This window comes from Mirounga leonina, unplaced genomic scaffold (assembly GCF_011800145.1).
Source record: "Mirounga leonina isolate KUSES-001 unplaced genomic scaffold, KU_Mleo_1.0 Mir_154, whole genome shotgun sequence".
Lineage (NCBI taxonomy): Eukaryota > Metazoa > Chordata > Mammalia > Carnivora > Phocidae > Mirounga > Mirounga leonina.
The window spans coordinates 58,190,256-58,214,187 of NW_023270389.1; the positions used below are offsets into that span (position 1 = coordinate 58,190,256).

At 46.5% G+C, this 23,932-nt stretch overlaps 2 protein-coding genes across 3 annotated transcripts in view; one reads left to right on the forward strand and one right to left on the reverse strand.

Moving 5' to 3' along the window:
* CD247 (CD247 molecule) overlaps positions 1-2,455 on the forward strand; it is a 71,492-nt gene extending 69,037 nt beyond the window's left edge. For both annotated transcript variants that reach the window (XM_035010916.1, XM_035010917.1), the window contains exons 7-8: positions 2-43; positions 1,249-2,455. In XM_035010916.1, the coding sequence (XP_034866807.1) occupies positions 2-43; positions 1,249-1,314 (108 nt within the window). In that variant the 3' untranslated portion in view covers positions 1,315-2,455. The remainder of the gene's footprint in view (position 1; positions 44-1,248) is intronic.
* Positions 2,456-5,572: 3,117 nt separating this feature from the next.
* POU2F1 (POU class 2 homeobox 1) overlaps positions 5,573-23,932 on the reverse strand; it is a 189,874-nt gene continuing 171,514 nt past the window's right edge. The window contains exons 14-16 of the mRNA XM_035010918.1: positions 21,182-21,524; positions 20,421-20,509; positions 5,573-17,106 (exon numbers count right to left, since the gene is read on the reverse strand). Coding sequence (XP_034866809.1) covers positions 16,796-17,106; positions 20,421-20,509; positions 21,182-21,524 — 743 coding nt within the window. The 3' untranslated portion in view covers positions 5,573-16,795. The remainder of the gene's footprint in view (positions 17,107-20,420; positions 20,510-21,181; positions 21,525-23,932) is intronic.

The following is a 23,932-nucleotide window of genomic DNA, read 5'->3' on the forward strand; positions in this document are numbered from 1 at the left end:
GAACCAGCGTCGGCGAGGGAAGGGGCACGATGGCCTTTACCAGGTGAGAGCTGAGGCAGTGCCTCTGGTCTGTGCTGAGGGCCTTCCCTCCCTGCGTGGTGCCAGCTAATCAGGAGCAAGTCTAGACTCGCCCATTTTGCTTGCTTGGTGGCACCCAGCTCTTGCCATCAGCTGGGCAGGGCCAAAACCCCAGGCCTCAAATCAGGTCCCAGTGCCACCTCTGCCAGGAAGGCCTTGGGGCATGCCTGGGATTCAGCCATCCAAGCACAGTGACTTGGCTCCAACCAGGAGACCATGGGAGCCCCCAGGCACTGGCCACAGATAAGCAGCCACTGCCCAGAGGGCTGATGTAGGCAAAGGACACCACACAAGCAATTTTCTGCCTCTTCCTCCACAGCTCGGGGCCCTTGCAAGAAGCCTTGCTCAGCCTTGTATCCGCAGACCTAATAAGATGGGTGGATGGGTGGGAAAATTGAAGGGCAAAAAAATCAAGAGAAACAGTAACTTTAAAAAGGATATGTTGTTATAGTCAGGTGCCTGGTGTATGCAAATAAGTGTGAAAAATTATGCAAACCAAGGATACCCAGCCTACTTCTCTAAAATATAATCCCCAGCGGGTTCTTATTTGGCTACTTCTGGCTCCCCTGGGCTCTTCACAGCTTGCTTGACTGACTCCAACGTGTCAGGCTGCCCAGCTTGCCCGAGTTCAGAATGTCAAAAGGGCCCCCAGAATGTTCCTGTGTGTGGCTGCTTTGATCTGCCTTCTGGACCAGGGAGAGATATTCCAGTGGGACTGAGACCAGCTTGTCTGCTCCCCGACAAAGAACACAACTGTAGTAGGGTGACGTGGGAAGGAGGCTGGGGAAGGAGGGCTGAGGTCAGGGAGCCACCGTCTCCCTGTGACAAGTCCTGGCTTCCTGGAGGCCCAGGTATCAGGGACAGCAAACTCTCTGGAGCAAACCTGATCCCAGCTCAGTGTTCAGGGATGAGGGTGCTCCCCTTCCTCTTGGGTCCAACCAGAAGGCCTTCTAGGCCCATGTACAGTAGGGCTCAGTATGTAGGGAGAATTTAGCTGGAAAGGAATTGCTCCAGGGCCGTCTGCGGCAGGGCAGAGAGTGCATCTCTCCTGCAGCCCTCTTGGGTCCAGGCCCGCACCCATGGCGTGAGGGGCTCGTTCCACTTGTTCACCTCTGGGTAGGCTCACACGGAGTTCCTGACCCACTTTTCTTTTCTGATTTGCTTTCCCAGGGGCTCAGCACTGCCACCAAGGACACCTACGATGCCCTCCACATGCAGACCCTGCCTCCTCGCTAACAGCCCCAGGTTTTCACCAACCATTTCACAGGCCAGACCTGCCCAGATTGTTAAAGACTCAGGATAAAGCATTTATAACCCAGTTCACTCCTATTTCTCCACCACCAAAGTATTCCCTCTTATGAATTGGATGCTTTGCATTTTAACATTTGGTCATATCCAACTCCAAACCATCATCCCTGGGCTCTGGAGGGGAGGGTGCTCCGCCAGGGTTATGGCCCTGACCTCAAGGAGTGCTTTGTGAGTGCCACCCGTTCTCGGGGCTTCTGGGGGTCTTGTGGTTCCTCGGAGACTGTGGACGGGCCCCTCTCCTGGAGGCCCCGGGCTCTTACCTGGGAGATGGGTACATCCTCCTCTCACAGCCATGTTCTGTCCGTGTTTTGTCAAGTCCCCAGAGAAATCCCAAATGTTAGCACATATCCCACTAGTCTTCACTGTTCCGTCAGTATTTCAGTGTCTTTGCTCCTGCTGTAAATTTGGCTTCTGTTGTCAACCTGCGCCCTCATTTCAAGGTCACTTGTCACTGGGGCAAAGGGGCTGTTGTGCCTCCCCGTGCAAGGTCTGGGCGGGTGGGGGTGGGGAGAGCCGTGCAGGTCTGTGACAGCCCCGGCCCGGGTGGCTGAAGCAGGGGAGCAGGCGAGCGGTGATGGAGGCTCAGCTAGAGCACAGGGCGGGGTGCGGGGCAGACAGGAAGGGGCCCTCCTTCACAGAACTTAGCGTTCGTGGGCTGGGCGCTCTGGGGAGCGGACGACGAACAAGCCTGTGCTTGTCCTCACGGAGCTCACTCTCACCAGGGACGCGAGTTGTGAACAGGCCGGCCTCAAGCACGTAGTAAGGGCCGTGGCAGAGTGCGAACAGTGGGGGCGAGGGAAGGGGGCGAGAGCACACTCTTTCCAGGCACTTGCTCACCTCACACTCCGAGTGAAAGACAGCGTCCCTGGGAAGGCCTCCCCAGGAGGCACGGCCCCTCACAGACCTGCAGACACCCGAGGGCTGTGGCGGGGTCGCCTCGGCCGGCTTCCAGGAACAGTGCTCTACTGTAAGGTGTCATGTGTGACCCTCTCTGCCCCGCTTGGTTTTAATTTATACTGGTTTGCTAAAGCCTTACTTACTCTTCTGCATAATAAACGCTTTGGTGAAGCAGCCTTTACTGTGAACTTTATTTCGGCAGTCCGGCAGGTAATGGTGATTCGGTCTGGGGCGACCCATCTGGTGCCCTTGCCATGGGCCGAAACCGCTGACTCCCAGAGGCCACGATGGTTCCTTGGGCCAGGCAGGTGGGCCCAGGTGCATCCAGGGCCGGGAGTGCTGCCGTCCGGGCTGGCGGCCGGGCCTCGGGGCCGAGCGGGCGTCAGGCTGGGCCAGGCCTGGGCGGGACCTGCGGGGAGGGCCCGGGGAAGCAGCCGGAGTGCAGGGCTCCCAGCCCCGTGGCCAGCTTGGGGAGGACGGGCACGCGGCAGAGGGGGCCCACGGAGCAGCCCCTGGCAGCTGACAGGGTGTCCGGGAGTTGCGACGGCACAAACCCTCGGGCTGCAGGGTTTGGGGAGGGCTGGAGCATGACAGAGGTCTCTTTAGGTCAGGGTGTCTGTAAATGTGGTGGCCGTAAAAGAGGCCCCAACTCGTCAAGCTCCCAATTAATATGGGGCCGACTTGGGGCGTTTGGGATTCCAGCAGGAGTGACTGGAATCTCTGCGAGGCGTACATGTAGCACCTCATGAGGAGAAGGCGTTCGGTTTGAAACCGGGCCCCGTCGGGGGAATGCAGTGCCATTCAACAAATATTTACCCTGCACCTACCTGTTTCTGTGCCCAGCATTTTGCAAGCTACCAGGGAGGGCAGAGAAGAGCCACCACAGCGTTCAGGACTTAAAATTTTGCCGTTGGATTCGGGCCGCACCACGGAAAAAGCACCGCAGGTCGCATCACGACCCACAAGGCGGCAGGCAGGAGGGGGAGCCGCCAGGGAAGGGGTGCAGACAGTCCAGCAAGGGCCTGGGAAGCGGGGCAGGTTTCGTGCGAGGTAGGCCTCTGACGCCTGCCGGCCCTAATTGGGCGGCCTGGTCACCAGGCAATGGAATGGGAAAATGACAGTGAGTGGCTTTAGCTGCCTTGATTCCAAGACAACAGACGGCCCCTTTTGGGTTGCTACTCCTTTGGCTTCTACTCACTGGGCTTTTTAAAACCTGAGGTTGGGTTCATCTGTTAGTCAAAGTGAGTGAGCCTCATACCTCAGACCGAGTCAAGGTCCGCTGAGTTACCCACAGGCCGCGTGACCCGTATGGCTGGCTTGCAAATAGGAGTTGGACCCAGTTCCGTCAAGAATCTGATCAAGAGGCAGGGAGGAAAGCTAGCAACGAGGTGTGGGCGCTGCAGCTGACCTAGGTGGGGGAGTGAGGACACTTACTGGACCACAGGCAAGACAGCCACACAGAGCAGCCAGCTGGGCGAGGGCTGAGCACACGCTGGGGGAACGAAGCAGGGGCCAAGGGGAGGCGGCCCTGGGGCCGCCCAGCCCCTGCCCTTCCTCGGGTCTGGCAGTCCTCCCTTCAAAGCACAACTGTATTCCTTCCATCCCAGGAAGTTACTGATTGTAGAAGATGTGCTATCAACTTACTTTTAAGTACAAAAACAAACAAACAAAAAACCACTCTTAACATAAACACCCATTGTAAGATGCAGCCCTGTTTCGTAAGGGTTAAAATATGAAGATGTGTTTTAGGACCAAGGAAGTATGGCATTTCACTTGCATTAAGGAACCAAAACATTTTATGTGTGTACGTAAATTAAAATGGAAGCTTCCAAAGTATCTTTCAAAACTGTCATGACTTTGATGTCACTGAAGTCAATGTGGATAATTCTGATCAGTTTTTCTTCTTCCTGGAATAGAACTCAAGGCTCCTGGTTTACAAACAGAATAGTCACTGACGCCCAGGTGTGGCAGGTACAAAAAGGGCAGATGATCCATTCGGCTAAGAGGATAGCTCCAAAGGGGACTCAGGGCCTGGGCGTTCGGTTATGGCCGTTAGCTGTAGATCTTGTTCTGTCCGTGAATAACTCGTGCATTTTGGTGGCCTGGCCCTGGATATTTCTGTGAACCTATGACTGAGGTGAGGTCTAACTACAGATTTATGTCCTACAACTTCAAGCCCTAGTTTTGGGAGAAAAGGCAACAATAAGAGCAGACGTTATTCACATCACCTCGTAGGTGATTCAGCTTGGCAGATGCCAACAGGAAGCGGGTTAGAAAAGGACTGCAAGGTAATGATCTAATTCAGTACTCTATCCCCGTTCTTTAGGGTTCACAAACGGGTTTTGCTTTCTCAAGTCTTTCCCATGCTAGTGAGCGTGCCACTGTCTCTACCAGAGGATTTCTATTAAAAATAAGCCCCCAACTTACATGCAAGCTATAAATACAAGAAGGGGTGGATGGTAATGGAGGAGGAGCTCTTGGAGGCAGGAGCAGGGGACAGAAGAGCTGGTATTGCCTTCCCACCCTGGGCCCTGCAGGGGACGGCCAGCGCCTTGGAGACAACAGCCGTCTCCTCCTCCGCGGGGCACACAGGGCCAGGTTCAGTCCAGTTAGACAGGAGTGCCTCCGAAAGCTCTTCAACAAGCTCAGGTTTGCTCTCTGGGAGAATTCACTTTAAGAGTCAAATGCTCAGACAACAGGTTGCATTATGACACTAAATGTGAACTAGCCTAAGCCGGAGGGAGCTAAGCCAAGCCAAGCTGTGTGCTCTCCGACAGGAGAACCAGACACCAAGTCCAGGACTAGCCTCTTTCAGAGAACCCCAGAGAGTGGGTGTTCAGGATGTGGCAGGGAAGGCTGGAGGGGCACAAGAGTGTAAACAGTAAATGCGGAAAAGTCAAGTTCAATGCCAGGTCTGCCGTCAAAGACACAAGTGAAGTGGGAGCTCTGGAGTTTTCTTGCAGGACTAGTCAAGGGCCCGTGTGTTTGGTCACACAAAGCCCAGGGGGTGTGAAGGAGACTACTGCTACTTGAATCAGGGCCCCCCTTAAACTCTGAGGGTCTGGGGAGGGAGAGGTGTGCTGGTCACAGCGCCCCCCAGGGGCACAGGAGGAAATGCACAGTAGGACCCAGGGTGGGCGTGGGCTAGGAACCAAGATGCTCAGGGGGCCTGGGGCTCCTGGGAGCTCCTGCTGGAAAAGACAAACTGGAAGGCTTCTGTGACCCTCTGTGCGGGAAGCATCCAGAACACCAACACAACAATTTCAAGGAAACTCCCAACAATGTGAAAACACTTGGAAAATGGTTTAATGATGTTTTACAACAGAAACGAACTGTACAGTTACAGTAAGTTTAATATATATATAAAAATTACAGCAGACAAATGCATCTACACAAAATCTACCATTTCATTCTGATTCACTGTCACCTACGCAATCTCTCCCAAGCCTACAGCCCCTGCAGGAGGCCCCAGGAGGGGGAATCATATAAAGGGCACTTTTAAAGAGACAGCACCACTCATATTCCCCACCGCCTCCCTCAGGCCTCTGGGAGGCACATCAGCTAATTCCCCAAAATGTAAAGTTGCTTGTGTTTTGGGTTTTTGAAATCAAGAAAACGTGTGTTTCCCAGGGGCCCAGATAACAAGTTCCCCCGAACTCCAAGTTATCAGCAGATTCTTACAAAACGCCCCTATCAGAGGGGAAATGGCTAAGCAGGCACTCTGGGGCGGGCTATGCAGCAGCCACCCAGACTGCACCGGGATCTAAGGAGAAACGTAAAAGGACGCCCAACCAACTACTCAGAAACTGTCACTGCCTCGTTAAAGCTGCTGGACGATTTTGGAAAGAATCATTTACACCACATCTTAAGTTTCCACAAAAGAGAACTCAAACTCACATTTTAAACTTAAGTACATAAAACAAAAAGTTTCGGGAGGCCAAGGGGCCAATACCCCTTATGACTCTCCCTTGACAACAGTGGAAAAACACCCCTGAATCAATATTAAAAAAAAAAAAAAAAAAAAAGGAAGAAAAGAAAAAGAGGGGGAGGGGGAGTTAAGATATTTAAAGACAGACAGAGAGAGAGAGAGAAGTCTTTAGGAAAACAAGATCACTGTCTCTTTAAAACAAAACAAAATCCTCGTTGGGAACAGTAATCCGCAAATATGCAATCCAAATTGAACCTGGTGGAAGTTTATTACTGAATATTATGTACACTCAGAACTTTTTCATTTTCTTTTTTATTATGAACACCTAGGCAGTGAAAACTGTTATGTTAATACATACATAGACACACCCAAAACATACAAAAATACTATTATTTCAAACTACTAAGAATAGGACAGTTCAGTTATTTTCATGCTATGACTTTAAGAGCATTACACTGAAACAAACAAGAAGTTAAACGACATTTTTTTTTTTTAATATCCCAGAAATATACCAAAATATACATCTAAGCTTTGGAATTACTGAGGTTAGACTAATGCAAGTGCTGGGTAATCGTACTTAATACACAAGTCTAAGGTTCTGCAGGAAAGAAATCATCTTTGGTATCTGCATCAGGCTAATATTATTAACATTTGGATTTTGCTTTGGGATAGAGCTTGTATGACCCTAGAACCAAATACCCCCCTCCCCCAATCAACTGAGATTAAAAAGATCCATGTAAAAAGTTCCTTCATTTGCAACCCCCCCGCCCCCACCCCCAAGTTAAAAAGTCACAGGCATCTACCTAGCACAAAGGTTGTGAGATACAATGCATAGTTGCACAGTGGTGCTGCCAAAGGAAACGAACTACAGCAAGGAGAACTGAAAAGCATGGTAACCCTTCTGCATGTTTTCTCACAAACAGGACAGCCACTTCCAAGCAGTTCCAGTCAAGGAAAAGAGAAAAGGCTCAGAAGGGCACCTTGGCGTGTACTCACTGTCATGACCCCAGAGGTCCAAGCACCCAGCAGAGCAGCCAGGCCTGCACCAGTGTCTTCAACTTCCCCCCACTCTGTGGGTCCAGCGGCAGCCCCCAGCCCCCCAGTCCCTGTGCTAAGCCCCCGCGGTGACCGTGGTTTGCTGTCCGGTAGATCAGCACGGTGACGGCGTTTTGTCTACTGCTTTGGAAAATCTGAAATGCCAATTTGTTCCACGGCACATTCACAAGTTGGCCAGAGCCAAAGCTACTGAGGATGCACCTCTGCGAACCCCAAAACATGGAAAAAAGAGCCCCCTGCCCTTACCATGGGTCAGAGGCCCCCACCCCCACCCCTAGCCTCACTCCTCTAAATGCCAGGACGCCACAGACTGGATTGATGCTGAAGACTTCCCTTTTCTTTGGTTTTTTTGTTTGTTTTGAGTTTATACAATCATCAAGGAATCTTTGGTTTTGGCTGGAAATTTAAAAAACAAAACAAAACAAAACAAAGAAACCACCCTCCCCTGGCTTATAGCAGCAGTATTAAGACCTGGCAAAGCTTTCTTTCAACATTGGGGGTGGGAATTGAAGGTTGGGAACTACATTCAAAGAAAAGGTGAAAGGGCTGGGGATGCAGCTTCTAGAGAGCCCACTGGATACAAGATTGTCAAATAATAATAATATTAATAATAAAAACTTAAATATTTGGATTTTTTTTTTTTTTTTTTGGTCATGTCAAAGGAAAAAAAGTGAAATGTGTATGCAGCAGTCAGCTTAAAGGAGCCTTTGGTGTCTTTTCCCTTCCACCCAAAGTCCTGAAAATAAGCAGAACCCTGAGGCCTCGGAGAGGAAGGGGACGGCCTCCACCTCACCAGGGAAATCTGACCTGTGGCGCGGGGTGGGGGCGTGGAGAGAGGGCCAGCCCCTGAAGGCAGGGTGGCGGGGAAAGCCGATGTTAAGAGACCTGTGAAGACCCCTTGCAACGACAAGAAACAGAAGATTGCAATTTGCCCTCACTTTGCAGTAGCTTTTCAGCAGCGACATTCAGAGGCTTGAGGAGGTCCCACCCTAGGCTACAGGTCCCGTGATGCTATAGGCCAGAGTTCAACATTACTTAGAGGAGGGAGGGCAGACCTGGCAACTCTGTAGGGTTTAGCAAAGTTAAAGCAAGTTACTCAATCATGAGTTTGAAATGAGGTATACGACAGCTGCTGGACTCGAGGTGGGCCGCAGCGCCACACCTGCTCACCTAGCCTCAGCCACTGCCAGGGAGCAAGCGCCCGGAGCTACGGGCCGGTGCGGGAGGCGACCTCTGTTTCCTGGGAGAGGGAGACCCCCCTCCCGGGGACCGAGTACTGCACATGCGCTCCCGCAGGCAGAGGCGAGGAGCTGGAAGAAGTCCGTCGTGCCTCTGCCTTTGCCTCAGGGGCAGCCCGCCACGGACGCTGCAGAGAACCAACCTGTAGTATGACCACCGAGCCTTCTGCTCCTTCCGCCGCCCCCGGCCCCCCGCCCCCCACGCTGGCGGTTTCCAATACACCCAGGCGGGGATCAGTCCACTCAACTCTTAGCGAAGTCCGGGCCGCCTCCCGCAGACCTGGGCAGGCCCGAACCGGAAACGCGGCACCCCGCGCACCTGCCGCCCGGCCTTTCCTGGCAGAACCGCCTACACGTCAGCCTCCAAGAGCCTGGGAGGGCTCGGTGGAAGCGCCCTTCCCCTACTGGGCTCTGTCCTTTCTCACTGTGTCACTCGAAGGAGAGTCCAGTGTGAAAACAAGCGTGGCGATGTGCTGCTTTCGCGCAGCACTCTCTCGGGCTGCCCGCCTGCGGCCCTCGGGGTCTAACGCTGGAGCTCAGCGCTGCTGCCAGGTCAGGAAAGAAGCCCGAAGAGCTGCTTTCTAAGGTTGAGGCTGACTCAAAACAAGGATGAGCCGGTCAACTGAGAAAACACGGGGGAACTTTGCAGCAGACCTCAATGTTTTTTTACAGTAAATTACTTCTGGGGTCTGAACTTGCTGACAGTGTCCTGGGTTTGAACCAGAAAGTGGTGCCAGGTGACAAAGCCCTGTGCAGAGCGGGCAGATGCAGGGACACCTTCCCTCCCCAGCCTGGGGAGGCTCACTTCCACACTCCAGGTGGTGTTCCCTCACGCACACCTTGTTTTCCGTAACGTCTGTGTCGAGTGCTCTTATCCTCACTATCCCTATCACCTACTTACAAACCTCTCTAGCGCTTTGAAAGTCACACAAGATTAATACCACTTTTACATAACGTCAGAACAATGAGATTATTAGTAAAGCTTTCATGAAGTTCTGCAACCTGATCATTTCTTGACAGAGTATCAAGAGAGCAATAAATGACCCATCTTTCTGTGTCCCACCAATAGTACACCAAGACAACAAACTTCTGAACTCCCTAGAACTCATGTATAAAACCATTTTGGAAAGATACAGCTCCCTGGGAGAGTAAAGGAAAGTCTTTTGGTTTTCCATGTAATCCTGCTCTTGAAAATGCTTATCCCTTACAAGTGACAGAACAGAGATAGCACGTCTAGGTATCATCTGAACTCAAACAGACTGTACTGGTTCTATTTATAAGTGTTAGATAAAGGGAAATGAAGAAAAAAAATTCTACCCCCCATCTTTTGCCCTCCCCCCAGTTTGCCAGCAATTCTAAGAACATCACGGCTGCACTGAGCAACTCTATCCATCTTTACAGAGCCAGCAGAGTGAAACTAAATCAATCTCTTTTCCAAAGCCAGGATAACCAACAAGACTTCCTTCAAAAAGGGGGTAAGGGAGGAGAGAAAGGACAGGAGAGGAAAAAGAAAAGAGACATAGGTACAGCTTTTTCCAAATTTCAGCCTTTAACTCCTATTCTCTCTGCCTATTTTGAAACCCTAAGAATAAACAGTGACATAGCAGTGTCTTTGGTATCCAAACCAAATCCCACTCAAGTTCTGTGAGATGGATGGTTTATTTAAAAATAACCTTTTTGGAGATATAGTCTATATCTGAACGTGGGGAGCCAAGACTGTCTGGGCAGAAAGGGCTCTTCAATTTCTCCTACGCTGGCATCATTTCTCATTCACATTCCCACCAAGAACAACACTCTCCTCAATCTCAGCCACCTACCAATCCCTAAAGGTCACACCTTAGCACACGTGTGAGGCAAGCAGGTTGGCTTTCAACTGCTTCGTTTGCTTTTACTTCTGTTTGCATTTTTTGGTCTAGACAGAATTAGCCTTGGTATGAAAAAAGGAAGTAGGGTTTTAAAATGTTGGGCTACTAGCACAACATTCAATAACATGACAGAGGGTGACAAAAAGAACCTGTTTTACTTTAATTTCCCTCGACTAAGATGCATCACAAACTCATCTTTCCTCTCCAAATTAAATGGCGCATGTCCACTTCTGCCTCTATCTCTCAACCACACACCCAGATACCCACACATTCGTCCTTTGCCTAAGCTCTTGCTACATAGAGAGGTAATGAATCCTTAGGAGAGGATGGCAGGGTCTGGGGGGCAAGAGCGACCACAGGAAGGGATGTAAATGTCTTAGGGGACCCTGAACCTCCAGGACAACCCATGTGCGACCTGCAAGCCACCACCACACACTGCAACGCAGGTCTAACCACAGAGAGGCCAATGAATCCCAAACCCATCCCAGGGATAATTAAGTTTCCTTTGGCAAGACAGATATAAGGAAAAACAAACACACATGAGCAACGTTTTCCTTCTAACATAATCAACTTCTCCTCTCCCCACCCCAACCCTCCCTAACCCTATAAATTGTAACCTATAAACAGGATCCCAAATACATACAGCATCGATCATGTTTATCAATCATAATAAACATCAGTTCAACTAAATGCTACAGCTAGGATTATTTCCACTATTTATAAAGTTTTCTTCTTTTTATTTATTTGGTTTTTAGATTAAAACCAGGTCTGCAACAATGCTAAGCTATACTGAGGTATTTTATGAAGGTGCCAGAAGCTAGCTGTTACCCATCAGCATTACCCTCACAGATTAAGGTATCACCATTCAAAAGGAAAAGGAAGAGAAGGAAGAGGGAAAGGAGCTCCAGGTCACAGAATCAAAGTAAGAGTCACCCAAGTTACTGCTTTTAGAAAAGGCCAAGAATAGAAAAGCCAAAAACAAGGAACTAAGTGCTTCATGGATAAGGACGATCAGAAGAAAGCCACAGCTCAAAAACCATATGGAAATCTGGGTGTAAACTGGACAAATCTGAGAAAAAACGTATTTCCCTGCCCTCCTAATGAAATCCTTTCAAAGATCTTCCTGGAAGTCTCAGGGGTGTCCCATTTAATCTCTTTGGATTAAGAAAAGAATGAGGCAGAACAGGATTAGTATCAGCTCTTAATGATAAAAGCAGTCTAGTTATCCTATTCCTGTTCAAGCTCACATTTGTACTGTGTCCACCATTATGCAAAACTACATAATAGCGGATCTTAAGTTATTTTTCTTAAAGAATGGCAGAAGATTCTTTTTCCTTCTCAAAAATGAAGGTAAATGCTAAGAAAGATTTACCATTTTATAGTGTCGTCGTCAAATATGTTTTAAGATGGAAAATGACTTCAAAATGGCCAGGGCTATGACTACGTGAACAATGTCACACATGACAGGCTTTTCTCTCTCTCACACACACACATGCACTCACAATGGTTATGATCAAAGTCATCCATCAATTCTTGTCCACTGGAATCACTTTAAATTTCAGGACTTTAGTCATTTTCTCCGTTAGCATTGATGGTCTCTTAACATTTTCAGCTCTATCAGTAATCATGGTTTGAGGAATAAACTTTAAATTCATCGATTTAAATGCTCATTTAATGAGAAGGTATTTGGCTAAAATCTCATACTGAATCGTTGCGGCTCTTCTTTAACTGAGGTTACCAAGCTGTGGACTGACCTGGGGGCTGCCCCTAAGGGGTCTGAGCCCCAAGTGTACTGCCAGCAGGAGGCCGAGGGGTGCGCCTCACCGTCAAGGTTGCCGCCAGCCCTGGTGCTGGGGACTTCTCCCCACCAGCCCTCCTCCCTTTTCTTCCTCTCTCAACGGGTTTATTTTTTTTCTTGGCGAAGAAAGTTTTGTGAGGATGACAAGGGACGGGAACAACTTTAGACTGTGAACTACAAAGAGTTTCTTCTGTAAGCCAAGTGTTTGTTATACACTAATTGCAATGTTTACTCTCAGGGGTTAGAACTTTAAAAATCTGCAATGATTTCTTGTATCTTTCCCAGCTTTCCCAGCAATTTATTTATTTATTTTCCCCCCCAGCAATTTAAATAGAAAATGTAACGTTAAAGATTGGGCTGACCTTAAATATTGCGCCAAGCAATGTCTGTGCTTCTGGATAATCTAGACTAGGTTTCCCCCACCTTCCCATTTACACGAGAGAGGACAAAATAATATAAAAAAGAGGTATAATTGTGCTTTTTTCCCCCAACAATGAATGAATTATATAGAACGAAATGGCATGATAATCTCACTAAAAATCTTTTAATTATAACCTTATTTTCCCTTTAAAACAAAAAAAAGGATTGTTAATTTCTAATAATGCCACCATGAAGTACAGATAGGTATGGTCCTACACAAAATGAAAGTTGGATTCCTTTGGTTCCATTTCTTGAGTAATAAGTTGAATAAACTGGGATGGTACTGGTCTTTATCAAATAAATAAAAGGAAGTGTGTACTGTGTCAGGTAATGGAGATGAACATTTTTTTTTAATTCTAAAAAGCTGCCTATATAATTTCAGAAACACTTAAACTAATATAGCACTCAACTTATTTCTTAAATTAGGAACAATAATACTGTTCCTATGAGAAGCCCTTTTCTAGGTCTTTCTGCTCAGTCCTTCAGATTCATACAGGGTATAAATAAAGTTCATGACCAAACTGCACTGCTTGTGATAAGCAGAATTCAATTACATTCACCACTCCCTAGGGAGGGCCCATTACCATGGGCAAATATAGTATCACTATAAATGCATTCAGAATTAGTCTTTGGTTTAATATGTATTCACCAAATTCAGGGATGAAATAAAATTTGCATAATCATTAGGGGGGGAAAAAGAAGAATGTACAATGAGTTATGATGACCTATCTGGCCCATCCGCTTAGAAACGCAGAAAACTCTACCAAACACCTCTTTTTGATCAAATGGCCCCCTCATTTTCTAGACTCTCCCATATAAGGAGGTTAAAAGTTAAGTCTGACCTCAGCTTAGGAGACTCACTCAATTCAACAAGCATTTCTTGAGATGATAAAAAAATATAAAGTAAAAAAGGACTAAAGGTTGGGTCATGAAGCAGTAGGATCAGCAGAATATCTAGGGGTGGTGATGGGGAGGTGATTTTAAACTAAACACCCATCAACAAAGTCTTTTAGTGTTTCATATGTACATGTACAAATGTACCTTTCATTTTACAGTTTGTCTTTAAATAAGAAAAAAATGAGAAAAATTTTTAAAAGTTACCTTTGTCTAAGGATTTATTTCTTTTAAACACATATTTTTATGCTGGTTTAAGGTTTATCCTCATAAGGTGATCCACACACACAAAAAGGCAGAATCCCCTTATCCCAGATTGACTAGAGAATACAGACAGGGCAGGGAATAGAAGATCATCGTACTGACATTTAAAGCTTAATATCTTTTAAAATATTGAATTCTGTTGGTGAATCTGATTTGGGAGAGGGAGCATCTTTTGAACCACACAGGAAAACAAACGAACAAGCACAGCCTTTCCTTGCCCTTCCTTTTGATCCACTGGGTTTGAGTCCCTGAGGACTCCACACTTCCTTTGGTAGCAATTTTGGGAAATTAATGCTATAACCTCTAATCCAGGATGGTGGGTCTCAGCATTTCCCTCCCTGAATCCTTCCTCCTAACTTACTACTCCCAGGGGAGGGACTCGTTCCAATGGGCAGCCAGAGTATTACTGATGGCCCTAAAACCATTTGCACAGACTAAAGTTAGAGATGTCAAGTCAGGATAAAAGATTAAACTACATTAGAGAAATAGCCATATGGAGAGGAGAGAAACTCGTAACTGACACTACCATTCTATTTACACACCCAACTACATAAACTAGTTAAAATCAAGGTAATGTCTGCCCAGAGGATATTACAATTTACCAACATAAACGATTAAAACAAGCAGCAACTTTTATATAAAATTAATAAAGACAAATGAAAAAAAGAAATTGTCAGTAGCATCTATCTCCTCAATGTGTCTGAAATGCACGTTATAAACTAGTCCATTAGTACAGCAGCTTGCTAAAAATTGACTTTGGTTCAAGCTTAGTTAAAACAACAACAACAACAACAACAACAACAACAACAACAAAAAACACACCACACATAAAAAAGGTGGATGGACATTTGTTAGTTTCCCTGCTTGCAGTTCACTGATTTTGGAGGGATTTTAGGGAAGGTGAAGTCACCGGTGAGAAGAGGAAATTTAGGTTGATAATTAAATACAACGTGAAATAAAACAGGAAGACAGAAGCAACAAAAGAAAACTAACAAAGGGACTAAAAATGTTTCTGGCCTTTTAATATGAAGGTGCCTGTCTCCCACTTAGATGATCACAAAGAAACATACACACCGTGTCTGTATCACTGCCTTTCCCAACACTGTGAAGAGACAAATACAGATTCCCAGCTCCCTTCCGGAACACAAGCAGAGCAATCAGAATGAAAATGACGTGTACACCCTCTCTCAGACCCCAGCTCGAAAGGGGGGGGGGCAAGTGCAGTCTTGGGCCTCCAGAGACATAAGCAAGCACCCACAGACACCAAATGGGAACCCTGACCTCCAAGATGAAGGGGAGCTCAGATGAGCCACACTGCAGAGATCCAGTCTTCTGGGAAATGTTCTGGTACAGATATTGTAATCATACTATGCTGACAGAAAGGGGAACTGAATTTCCAAGTTAGCCTCATTCCTCTTCATCGACTTCCATAAACTCTTCCTTTCCATGGGCTCATTTACATAGTCTAGAAACACCCTGAAAACAATTCCAGAAGCTAATCACTTTCTACATTGTATAGCGAGACGGGTATTGCCATTGTGACCTACCTAGCTGGAGCATCACTAACAAACCAAGGAGACACTTGAGGTGTGTGCAAAGTTCCTGCTCAAAGTCCTTCAAAGGTTCTCAAGACCCCATGCCCAGCTAGTAAGTGCATTCTCCAGTCAGGGAAGCAAGGAGCGTCTCAGGGTTAGAGGAGTTTACGCGCCGTCCAGTGAAAAGGAAGCCTGCGGCCAGAGGAAAAGGTGGTAGCCTCAGACTCTTCTCATCACACCTCTTTGGGAGTACAGAATTGATGGCAATAGTCTAGTGGAGTTCCTTCAGAAAACAAAAGAAGGGCGGAGTTTCCCAATTTCCGTAAGTCAATTCGCTCTTTGCCAAGTAAATGAAAGGAAGTCTGGATGAAAAACTTCCACAAAATGGAAACAAACAAACAAACACACCAACAGTAGGAGCATTTTTCAGGAGATAAGAAATCAGGAGAACCACCAAGTCAGGTGTCTGCAGTAGTCTTTGCTCTTCGGGCCCAGATCCTGCCCTGCCGCGCGCACGGCTGTCCCCATGGGAAGTTGCAGAGGCAGCACCAGGGCACCACAGGGTCTGGGCCTCAGGGTCATTCAATGATCTGGGGTGAGTGAGAGCTACAGTTCAGCAGGAATTCCTTCCTACACAAAAGTGCTCCAAAGGCACCACCTGATGGGGGGAGGGGGCGTGTGTGGGATGGGAGTGTTTGCACACACTGCCTTCAGCTTCTGCACCAAGCCTCTTGCATAAGTGGCAAAAGAAAATAATTTTCTAGCACCTCTGTAAGAGTCATCAAGGATAAGGAAACCAGCAAGAACATTCCCCGCAGTTAAGAACGTAAGTCTCCCCTTACCCCCAAACCCTCCCTCCCCACAGTGTGGGAGCTCACTGAAATAGGATCCAGGAGCAAGAGATAAACATGTCCAAACTATATATATATATAAAAAACAATAACAACAACAACAATAATAATAGAGATACAGTAATACAGGCCTGCCTAAATTGTACCAGTTAAGAAAGGAACCCCCAACGCAATTGATACGATTATAAACACCTTGTTATGACTTAATGGCCTGTACAACAGACCCATAAAAATGATTTTTTTTTTTTTAAGAAAAAAGAAATTTAGACAAACAAGAAATCCCCTTCCTATATTGGAATTGGTAACCCACCTTAACTTGTCATCATGACTGCTGGAAATGATAAGTAGTCCTTTCACTTCTTTTTTGTTTGTTTTTGACTTTTTGTTTCTGTTTTTTTTTTTTTTTAATTTTTGGTTAGAAAGTTCTCCAATCCATGAAGCAATCCTGAAAAGACAGTGTTTTATTACAAAATTAGGCAAATGTTGTCCTGTCTCCATCCTTCTTTTTTTTCCTGGTATGCGTTCTTTTCCTTCTCTCCCTTCTTTCCCTTGCTGCTGAAACATGGCAAGAGGAAGCCAATCACATTTTTCAGTCTCAGCCTGGCTGGCAGCCCGATCGTGCCGCGAGTGGAAAAGGCCAGTGGCAGCCCCGTGCAGCCCAGCTCACTGTGCCTTGGAGGCGGTGGTGGTGGTGGAGGCGGCCCCACTGGCAGAGGCCACTGTGAAGAGAGAGTTCTGGATGGACTCAGCGGAGGTGGAGGTGGCGTGAAGGCTGGCTACAGGTCCAGAGTTCCCTGCGGAGGCCGCAGCGGCAGAGACCAAGCTCACTGGGTTGCTGGTGAGCAGAGAGAGGTTCTGAGGGTTCAGGAACAGGGGGGCAGTCACGATGTTGGGGGCTCCTCCTGCATTGGCAAAGACCAGGTTCCCAGTTGCATCCAGTGACGTTATTGGAAGAGAGCCACCAGAGGCAAGAGCTACAGACAAAACACCCCACAAACAGGCAGAAAGGAGAATGTTAAAACCAACCTAGAGAAGCCAAGTAGCACATCAAATGTACTGAGTCTTCCTACAACCCAAGTGGAAAAAGTACAGCCCTTAACTGACTTATCTTAATCCCAGCGCTCACCTGTCACCAACTGAAGTGTATTGATAATTTTGGAAGAGCCTGAACAGCTGTATTCTAACGAAGTTAACGAGCACAAGCAGTACAGGTGGGGGGGTCACGCTGCGTCCTGGGGCCTCAGCTTCCCAGAGGACTTCATCCTCCCAGGAGTATTTACTAAGTCCGATCAGTTTGTTTTTAACGAAGTTTGCTGCTTTTACATGTTCATTCAAAAGGCAAACTAGGTACAGTGACTGGGGCACTAAAATACAGTTAGCTTTTTGCCAACTAACTGGCATTATTCATAAATTTGAGCACTTTTTAAAAGTAGGATGTACGGGCCGCCTGAGTGGCTCAGTCCTTGGGCGTCTGCCTTCGGCTTAGGTCATGATCCTAGGGCCCTGGGATCGAGCCCCACATCAGGCTCCCTGCTCAGCGGGAAGCCTGCTTCTCCCTCTCCCACACCCCCTGCTTGTGTTCCCTCTCTCGCTGTGTCTCTCTCTGTCAAATAAATAAATAAAATCTTAAAAAAGATGTACAAGATGAAAACCAGCTTTGAAAATGGCTTCAGTTCTAAAATCATTATATATTACCAAATAAAATGTAAGGTGTGGTTACTGTGTCACTTGCTGAGGCATCACATTTGATTCCTACTACTTGTACAGAGAAGTAGGGGGAGGGGGGAGGAGGGAGAGGAGGGGGAGGAGGGAGAGGAGGAGGGGGAGGAAGAGGAGGAGGAGGAAGGGGAGGAGGGAGAGGAGGAGGAGAGGAGGGGGAAGGGGAAGGAGGGGAGGGGGAAGGGGAGGAGGAAGGGGAGGAGGGGAAGGAGGAGGAGGCGGGGGGGAGGAGAAAGAGAGCAGGAGGCCCAGAGCGGCTTGCTAAGGTTGGGACTTGCTCTCGGAGTGAGAGTCTCTCCATGACGCTGTCTGTCGCTGCTCCACAGAAGCTATCGGTGAACTTTCACTGAGTATCTTCTGTTCTCTGACAACCCCTCCAAGCTCCTCCCACCCATATAACCACATTTTCACATGTAGATTTGAGGGGTTTACTAATGGCATTAAAAATTTGGTTAATTTCTTACATAATATATAAAGAAAGCGAGGGGGACTGAAGGGAAGGTCTCTGACTTCGGACCTGGTCATACAAGAGCACAGATCAGCGAGACTTGGTGCAGCATGACGTTTTCTGAGATTCTAGGCCTCCTGTCATAGAACAGTCACAGGGCTTCCCAGACAGTACTCGTTCTAAGGTCAGCTGTGCCCTGGGAAGGCATCTGCCTCTGCAGGATCACTACAGCCCAGAGGTACATCCTCACACAAGAGAAAAAGTGATTTATCACAAGTCTTACGCCAAAAAGAAATCCTTGTGTCACAAAAGGTTTACAGCCCTAACCATGAATTAGATTTATAACTCATATTCTCTACAGAGATTATCATTCATGAAACACTCATCTTAATTGAGGTTGGCTAATAGCTTAGTAAGGTAATTGTCATATAATGATTTATAAGAAATACGGATTTGGTCATTCAGTCTTCTGAGTGACCAAATTAATATTTATCAGATAGATTTGATCTACATCCACAGTTCCTGAAAACGCTTCAGAGCCAAAATAGTGAAATGGGTGTCTTAATATCAGGGAAGGTGACTTTTGGACCCCCCCCCCAAAGGGCAGGGACTGGTTACCCCTAGAACGAACCACGTGATCAGAGGGTTGGAATTTTCAGTCCCACCCCCAACCTCATGGGATGGGAGAGGGGATGGAGTTTGAGTCAGCCAAGGGCCAATGACTTAGTCAATCACGACTATATCATGAAGCCTCTGTAAAAACCCAAGAGGACAGCTTTTGGGTCATTTGTGGAGAGCTTCCAATCTTGGGGAACCGGAATACTTCTACCTGCCACTGAGCCAGGCCCCAAACGCCACAAGGACAGAAATCGCTTTGTTTGGGACCTCATCCTATGTATCTTTTCATCTGGCTGTTGATTTGTATCCTTCATCATATCCTTTAATAAACTGGTGAACATAAGCAAGTGTTTCCCTGAGTTCTGTGAGCCACTCTAGCAAAGTAACAGAATCAATCTAAGGAAGAGATTGCTGGAACCTTCAATCTGTAACTGGTCAGGTCACAGGTAATAATAGTCTGGGCTTACAACTGGTGTCTGAAGGGGAAACAGGAGCAGTCTTGTAGGACTGAACTCTTAACCTGTGGGATCTGATGCTATCTCTAGGTAGACAGGATCAGAATTAATTTGAACTCTCAGACACCCTGCTGGTATGCAAGAATTGGTTGGTGTTGGGTGGGGAGGACATGTTGGAATTGGGTCCAGGAACCCTAGAAAGAGTAATCTAAGTCATGTCTTAGATTTGTAACTCATATTCTCTATAGTATACTGTAGAGATTATCATTCATGAAACATTCATCTTAGCTGAGGTTGGCTAACAGCTTATTTTTGGCTCTAGGAACTCTCATATAAGTACAAACCATTTAAATTTTAAGGAAAAAAATTCTCTGATTAATATAGTGATGTCTCAAATTGTCTTCCTGAGTCACGTAACATAGCATCTTTAGACACAAAGCTCACAAGCCGAACAAGGCAAACCCTTCCCTACATGGAATGAGTGGATTTAGACTGGACAGCATGCTAAAGACGAAAGAGACCCATCTGGGGCTTGGAAAAGAGACAGTCCAAGAGAGTATGTTCTATACTGATGGGGATACACAAAGGGCAGAACCTAACAATGAAAAGTGCTCCTGAGGTCTGCCTAACGTGCTTCAAGGTTACTCATTACAGGACCTTCTCATCTATGTCTCTCTTAGGGGTGGGGATAGGGACTGGCAAGTTTTTCTTGGTCAAGTTTACCTGGAGATGGGTCTCGGATGTCTACTTAGGTAAATTTATCAGGGGGAAATTCTGCCTCCATGTCTATTCACAGGAGGTAAGTATCAGCATAGAGTCCTGTTTTTTTTTACCATACTACAAACTAAGCATATTTCCTGTTCTTACAAACGAACACCTATACTGCTTCTAGAAAGCTTTTTTACAAGGACATTTTCTTGGTCCTCAAGTTAGTCAGCATTATCAATTCAACTCTCTCTCCCCATCATCTTCACCTCTAGCAAAGCAAACTTCCCTCATTAAAAAGAAAAAAAAAAAGGAGCTAAGCAAGGGGAAAAGTTCTACTGACCTTGAATAGTTGCCAGTGTACTGTTGCTCATGAGAGCTGGGCTGAGGGCACCGCCCAGGGTCCCTGGATTGAGACTGAGTAAGGCACCTCTGCAAGTCCAAAAGAGCAGTCACTTTGTTACAAGGTAGGCACATCTGTGAGTTTGACAATATACCCAAAAGGACAAGAAAAAGGCAAAGACGGCTGGGGCAGTATAAGGAACTATTTGTTATTCTCCTTATGAGAATAAGGTTTCTTACTGCTTTCTTTGATGCTTACTTGTGCAAAGCAAAATAAGGGTATGATCCACACAGAACCTAAAACCTGCACGGTCATGTTGACTCTTCTTTGAATTACGTCATTCTCTTTTTTTCCAAAACAAAACAAAAGAATGCCAGAGAAGGGAATGTATTTACAAAGTAATCCTGGTATGTTTGATAATATAAAACTGGGGATCTAACTACTCTCTCTCTTGTCTGTGTCTGAGAACTAGAGAGCAGACAGCTGAGAGAGTTTAAATGGAGAATTCTGGGCTGTCTTCCTGGCCCCACAACTCAGGCACATCAGCTCTGCGTCTTCATCGGGAAATAGCAGTGAGAGTCCAGCTGTGACCAAGGCCCCGGCGCTACCCCAGAGCCACCTGTGCCAAACGGATGACGGCTTTAAAGAGAGTTTTTTCGGGGGGAGGGGGCACTTAAGAGGGTGGTCAAGTGTCCCCGACGAGTGGCTCCAGGGAGGGCTCCTAGCTGCTGCTCAGGTGACCAGGGCGAGAGGCTCCTTACCCAGCTGCGAACTGCGAGGGCGCCATCAGGCCCGGGCTCAGTCCCGCGGCGGCGGCCATGGCGGCGAGACCGGCGTTCGCCGGCAGCTGTGCAGCCCCTTGGAGGGCGGCGGCCGCTGCTGTCTGCAAGCCTGACGCTGTCACCATCACCTGGCTGGTCCCAAGAGGAGAGGACAAAGTGGAGGTGGTCTGTGTTGTGCTGGTCTCACTGGCACCAGATGCCTCGGAGGTGGAGGCTGAGGCAGACGGGGAGGGACTCAGCGAGGGGGAGGTGACGGCTGAGGAAGCTGGCGGCGCCGTGGAAATGACCGTGGCAGTGTTGCTGGACGTGCTGTCTGTGGTGCCTGAGAGGAGAACCAGAGGAGAACGTGACCTTCGGTGGGGGGGGGGGGGGGGGGGGTGGTGTCTCTACCGGAACCGTGGCTTTGTTCAGCCACACTCTCGACTCAATGGTGACGAAGTCATCTACCATCCAATAACCCCTACATGTGTCCTTCTATTAACCTAGTTTAGCAATCCTATGGAAATGAACATTTTAGAACCCAAACCATGAACCCTGCTTTAAGAGGCAAGCGCAATAAAGCAGCCAGGGAAGAAACAGAGAACACAGATTTCTATTTCCAGTTTCCTACTCAAAAAATAAAAGAAAGAATCACAGATGCTGTAACTATGGAATACAACTGGTCTGGGGAAGAAACATAAAGCAAAACAATCCTTGCTTCTGAAAAGCATTTTCAATCAGAAATTTTAGTAGTCTCTATAGAAAAATCAACACAAACAACGAAGGTAAGAAAAACTAAAAGTTACATATTTCTCTAAAGTTAACATGTCAATAATAACATCTGCAGAAATAGTACAAAAATAACTATGGGCCTATGTCTAGATGCCTTCTTTGCATTGAAAAATTTAAGTAGTCATTCAGTAATGAAAATCAGCTCTCAAAAAGCCTATTGTAAACATTTTCTTATTCATGGAAACAATAACAGACAAGGATATTATGAATCTCATAAAAGCATGAAAAAAATGAAGCTCTAGGAAATTGTTATTTGAGAGACCTTAAAAAAACAAGAAGATGCTAAACTTTTTGTTGTAAGGAGAACAACAAACGTTTGTTTACAAACAACTAATTGACATAAATATCATTGCTGAAAACTAAAACACATTCACTGGAATTATTTAATGTTCGAGATCAATGTTGTTCAACAGAAACATAATAAATACGTGATTTAAAATTTTCTAGTGGTCCTACTGAAAATATTAAAAAGAAATAGGTTAAATTATTTCCACAATATTATCATTTTAACATGCAATCAGTCTCAAAAACGTATTTTTTTTCATACTAAGTCTTTGAAAATGGTGTATAGTTTACACTTACAGCACATCTCACTTTGAACTAGCCCCGTTATACGTGCTTAAAAAGCACAGGTGGCTAGTGCCTGCCACACAGTGGCCGGCACAGGTCTAGAGGTTAGCGTGACGAAAAGAATGTAGTGTCTTTGCCAAAGTAGAAACGACTCATAAGGCAGTCAGAGGACAGAGCACCTGCCATAAAGCAGAATTCAGCTGTCCCCGGGAGCCGTAGTTCTGACGCTATTTACAGAAGGCAGTATGGTAGCGGCCCTCCTGCCAGTTCTCAGTCAACGCCCCATATCGCAAAGGCAGGCTGCCTACACCAGCTGGAACTTAATTTACTGAAACTCACTATGTTCTAGGGTATCACCAACCATATATACATATAAAGCAGAACCTAAGTGGTATTTTCTCAGGACAGAGAACTCAAAAAGACAAAAAGCATCTATAAATTTTCAGTATAATACGACTTGGTACATTACAGAAGAACTAGACTGATCAAAATAAACATTTCAAACCCATAAACACATTGGAACAAAGACCTTACATAAGAGATCACTTTTTTGGTGATAAAATCTATCACTAAGCTGAAGAAGACTCTCTCTTAAAAAATTCAGTTTTGTCCTCCTAAAATCTATTTTCGAACATTTTGGTCTATACTAAGAACATCTAGGATTCAATTCTCTTCTCATTTTCACTCTAAGAAAGTGTTTCTTTCACACATCATGAAGCTGGGAGGACATCAGACATCATCTGTTTCAGTACTGACTCCACTCTTCCTGCCCCCGGACTGCTGCACAAAGTGAATCCCATGAACATATCTTTCTTACTGCTAATCAAAAAGGGACCACTTACTCCTCTTTCTCCCTTCTCAAAAATAGATAAAATTCCCTCCTGATTGCTGTTGTCCCTAAGTACAACTACACCTGTGTGGGTATCATTAGTCACGGCTGCATTATTGTTTCAGTTCTAAATCTACCTGATCACTCTGTATCTCTGAGCCCCTGATGCTGTGCTGGGTCCTGTGTTGGGCAGATTCACACTTCCACTTTGACACCTGTAAGAACTGCCTCTCGTTCTATCTAGAAAGACAAACGTCTTTTCTCATTTCTCTTGTACTGCTAAGAAATTTCAATGTACTTTCAATCTTTTCTTGCCTAATTTCTCACCTTATCTACCCTGATTTTATCTATGGGCACTACTTCCCTTTCGAAGTTCTGAAACTGTCCATTTCCATAAAACCCCTTATCTTGAGGTCAAAGACTTACTTAAAATAGGCTTTTTTTTCGCTCTCCACTACCACTTTTGGACAGACCATTCAGTGTCACTCTCCTAAAATCCCCTATGTATACAAAGAAAGTCCCAGTCATCCTCAGCAGTAAAGTGAACCTGGGTTAGGAGA